Source organism: Octopus bimaculoides, chromosome 1, assembly GCF_001194135.2.
Source record: "Octopus bimaculoides isolate UCB-OBI-ISO-001 chromosome 1, ASM119413v2, whole genome shotgun sequence".
Classification (NCBI taxonomy): Eukaryota; Metazoa; Mollusca; class Cephalopoda; order Octopoda; family Octopodidae; genus Octopus; species Octopus bimaculoides.
In genome coordinates this window covers 179,462,302-179,467,348 of record NC_068981.1, presented here as the reverse complement: position 1 = coordinate 179,467,348, position 5,047 = coordinate 179,462,302, and the positions used below count along the sequence as shown (strand labels likewise).

Sequence of the window (5,047 nt, the reverse complement as noted above, 5' to 3'; positions counted from 1 at the left end):
GTATATATATATATATATATATATATATATGTATGTATATGTTTGTGTGTCTGTGTTTGTCCCCCAAAAAATCGTTTGACAACCGATTGTGGTGTGTTTACGTCCCCGTTACCTTAGCGGTTCGTCAAAAGAGACCGATAGAATAAGTACTAGGCTTCCAAAGAATAAGTCCTGGGGTCGATTTGATCGACTAAAGGTGGTGCTCCAGCATAGCCGCAGTCAAACGACTGAAACAAGTAAAAGAGTAAAAGAGTATGTATGTATATATGTATTTATACATATATGTGTATATGATCGTTTCAGTGACTGATATATTTGTTTTTGTTTGTTTGTTTTTTTTTGTTTTTTTTTTCGAATGGAATATTTTTTGTAAATTATTTTTCCTCTTTTTCGGACGGAAGTACTATTAAAGCACCCCAGAAAGATTGATATGCAAATAATTGCACCTCGATATGTCCCGTTACTCACCACCGGTTTCAGTAATGCCTCATTAACTCTTTATCTGTTGTATATCAGTACTTTCCATCACCGGTTTCTTTCCGCAACTTTTAAGTAGGCTCTTTCTAAATTTCTCTTTTCTACTTCCATTTTTTTTTTATTACATAAATATACACATACTTTTCATTTATACTTTCGTTCCCGCGCTCATGTATATATACGTGTATTAAATTTTCCATTTCTTCCTTTTTCTTCTTTTTTTTTGTTCCTCTATCTCTTTCAACATGAATCTTCATCTGTCATAATTCATTTACATAGTATTCAACGTTTTAATGTACTATAAAAACATTGTTCTATAAAATTTAAACGATCGATGGAACGAAAAGTATGCAAAAGTTTTCAATTTTCATAAACATACATAAATACATGCATACATATAGTATATGCTTGTGTATGCATATATCCATATATATTCATATGTATATAAATATGTGTGTGTATATATATATATATATATATATACACATACACTAAAATTTACAAACTATCGGTGTTCAATCAAACAGCATGAAATCATGGTTAACAATTCAAAATGACAGTTTCCCTCCTTTTGTCTTTCCTTTTTATACCATGATTTGCGAATAATGAGTGGATGAAAGAAGTTCATATCTACTGCGTTCCTTCTTGCTTAATATTTTCAGCCATTTCTGTTTGCTCCATCATTTAAAAATAAAAAAAATAAATAATCTATTTTAATGCCCAAGAAATATCAAATATAATACTTGAAGAAATTTTGGTAATTCTTTTTTTTTTTTTTTTTTTTGACATGTATGGCTTGCTTTCGAATGAATATAAATATCGTTATGTGAAATCTCTTAGTAAATGCTTCAAAATGAATCTGCGTTTTTGTTGAATTTCTATAAATATAATTTAGATGTAACAGACAGAGAAAACGAAGCATATCCTCCGGGATATAACAATTGGCAAGTAATACATATGTATTGTCAAACTTTTCAATCTGAAACAAAAAATTATTACTCATTCAAACTTTTAAAATTCATTGAGCTACATGATGTCGAATATAATTAAACGAATCCATTGTTTTCATAATTTTACTCCAAGGATGGATTTTCTTCTTTAAACTGTATATTTCCAGTCTGAATACACATTCAGTTGAATTGAAATCTAGGTAGGTTAGACTGCACATCAGCCTGCACTTCCAATCAGATTACATTTCTAACAAAATTATTCTTACAGCGAGATCGTGTTCCCGACGGAATCGACACTCAACTCGTTATACGTGCGAAAATACACGTGATACGATTCCGACACACTTCGAGTCGGGATCCACTGCAATCCAGCCAGCTCGACCAGTGGGACTACACCTGTTAAGAGACTACACATCCAACATGTAATTGCTGAACTCAGATCAGATCATTACATTTGGTTACACAAGAAACAAATAATGCTCGCCTTGTATGATAACATGATTTTCTTTCGAGGCAACAAGAGCGCTTATACAGTCATTTGTTCTGCAGTCAAACCTCTGAAATCAAATACAACTGCCTTTAAAAAAGAAAGATAAATTTCTTCAACAAGGGATGGTTGCGAGTGAGTGAAACAACTTACGTTATAACGATATCACAAGCCAGGTTATATGATATACAGCGTACCGAATGGTTTTCCCCCATAGATCTATAAATATTCTTGCGTTCTTAATCACAGTGTTGCGTACAGATCTCTTTCTGTTCAAGCACAACTACGATGCACGTTGCATCTCTACGGAGTCTCTCTTATTTATAACAGGGATTCTTAGGGACAGCGAGGATTATCAGGAGTGTTTTAAGCACTTGAAAGACAGCTGAAAACTTATGGACACCTAAGGTAGCAACCTGCTATCCACATAATTCCTACCAGAAATAAGACCGAACCTGAGACAACCCAGATAGATAGATAGATAGATAGATAGATAGATAGATAGATAGATAGATAGATACATACATACATACATACATACATACATACATACATACATACATACATACATACATACATACATACATAAGTACCTCAATATTTTAACATACATTTTCCTGTACCATACATACTCATACACATTTCTCGGTGGCTTCAATCTCTTTTTAATATCTCTAATACTTCTCTCTCATTCCCATTTTCACCTCAACTGCATTTCTCTCTTCCTCCGTTTCTTTCTCCTTCTTGTTTTCTTTTTTTTTTATTCCTCCTCCCCATTATCTATTCTTTGCCTATCTAACATCTTTCCCCGAATAATTTTCTAGCTTCAATATTTTTTCTCTATGATTGATGATTTCCTCAGTTTTTTCTTTTTTTTTCCTTATCATTTAAGCATCTGAACTTTTTTTTCCTTTGTACACGTACTGTATCACTCTCTGTCACTCACTGTTGTTGTCCATCACTCTCTGTCTTTCTCACAAATAAATAGAATGTTTATATTGCGTACGGATAGGGCAATAAATACTTACACATACATTGGCTTTGCACTAATTCATTTTGACAAACACGGAGCAAAGTATCCACAAGTTTTTAAATTTTATATACCCTCGTCTTTATACATGTGTTAATTCATGTATACGCATATTTTTTAATATAGATGAAGTGAGTCCACAACTGTATGTGCATTAACGCGTTTTATGAGGCATTAACAATTTATTAACTCTGGTGTAATGCAAGGTTCACTAATGTCCCTTGACGCTTCTATGTGCTTATTAACGACCTATTTGCTGTCACCTCAACAACACAACGCTTCTGCGCGTGCAACACGCAAGTCTTCATTAATTTTTTGTGCAAAGCACGTCAAATGTTATGGACACCCCTCATTCAAACTTCGGTGAATTTGTGAAAAATCAAGAAAGACCTATGTTTAAATTCCTTTCTCGGTCGATCACGCATACATACATACGACAGGGTGCTGAGATGTTCCTGACTTTGAGTAAAAGAAAATGCAGATGGATCAGATAATTATGATTTTATTCAATATATTCCCCTCTCGTATTCACACACTTATTGGAGCAGTCCCTCAGTAAAGTTGTTGAAGATGACGATGAACAGTTGTTTGGTTTGAACTAAGCTTTATTTCCTATTCTTTGACTGATAATGCAGGATTTTCTTCAAGTAATGCCTCAAGGAGCTTATCATTAAACTCAACTGGATGTCCTGTTCGATTTTCATCGTCAAGGCTGAAATCTCCACTTCTGAATTTTGCAAACCATCTTCTGCAAGTTCTTTCATTCAAACATTCTTTCCCATAAAGTGAGTGTATGTTTCGAGTCGCTTCGGCTGCAGAGTTTCCTTTTTTGTACTCATAAAGCATTATGTGCTTTAAATGCTCCTTGGATACTTCCATATTAGAAGGGGTTTTAATCAAAGATATTTTAATTCTATCATTCTGTAAAATAATATTTAATTACTTTGAATGTATACAATGGTATAAAAGCAAAGCACTTCATTTCACGTTGTTCTACGATCATTTCATCAGACATGTGGCAGACGGTGCACTTGTAAAGTTAATGTCGATGTGATGGAGAGAGTAAGCTTACGTGTACGCAAACATTTGATCACTATAAACAAATCATTTGTGTGGCTGTTCCGCAAGAAATTGCCAGAACCTCATGGTTGTCTAACGACGAGAGAGTCCATGAGTTATATATATATATATATATATATATATATATATATATATATATATATAGAGAGAGAGAGAGAGAGAGAGAGAGAGAGAGAGAGAGAGACGTAAGAATGTATTTATGCATGTATACATATCTACTCACAAACACACATATATATGTACATACGCACAGGCACATACACAAGGTGGTCACATGTCACGAAAAGGTTTAAATATTTGATAACTCTTTCATATATTGTTTTCAATTTACAATTCCATAACTTCACACGATCACATATACACTCTATATGGAAATTAACAGCATGCTAGGTGCCAATAATCGTAACTTGTTTACTTTTTGTAAAAAAAAGTACTAATTAGTGAAATTTACTAAAAATAGAAACCTGAATGTATGTCTGTGTGAGTGTGTATATACTGGAACTCTGTCCGCCTGTTAGGACGACGGGGTTTCAGTTGATCCGTTTAATGGGACTACCTGCTCGTGAAATTTACGTGCCTGTGGCTGGGCACTCTACAGATACACGTAACCTTAACGTAGTTCTCACGGAGATTCTGCGCGACACGAAAATACCCTACCCACAAATCCACAGCTTTCAATGTGTGTATATGTGTGTATGTGTGAGTATGTGTGTATAATATATATATATCAGGATGTTTTGTTGTCCCTTTCTTATATCACCTAACTGTTCGGATGATTTGCGTTCTTGTCACATTTGTAATATGTCTTTTTCTGCATTTTTTCGTGCAGCTGAAGATTGCTCTTCATATTGCATTTAAGGTAATGCTCACATTACTTAAATAAATTGAAGTAGCATGAAACGTGCGTACTGCAATCACTTTTGAAATCCGTGTTGCTTATTGTTTGATTTTAATCACCCATCCTTTTGGGATGTGATATTCGGGTGCCTTCGCATAAGTACCATATTCAAGCCTTGAATCTAT

General features: G+C 34.0%; 1 protein-coding gene across 1 annotated transcript in view; it reads left to right on the top strand.

The window, feature by feature from the left end:
• The window catches only part of LOC106868399 (peroxisome proliferator-activated receptor gamma), a 519,155-nt gene that overhangs the window by 489,050 nt on the left and 25,058 nt on the right, over positions 1-5,047 (top strand). The window contains exon 7 of the mRNA XM_052972247.1: positions 1,373-1,425. Coding sequence (XP_052828207.1) covers positions 1,373-1,425 — 53 coding nt within the window. The remainder of the gene's footprint in view (positions 1-1,372; positions 1,426-5,047) is intronic.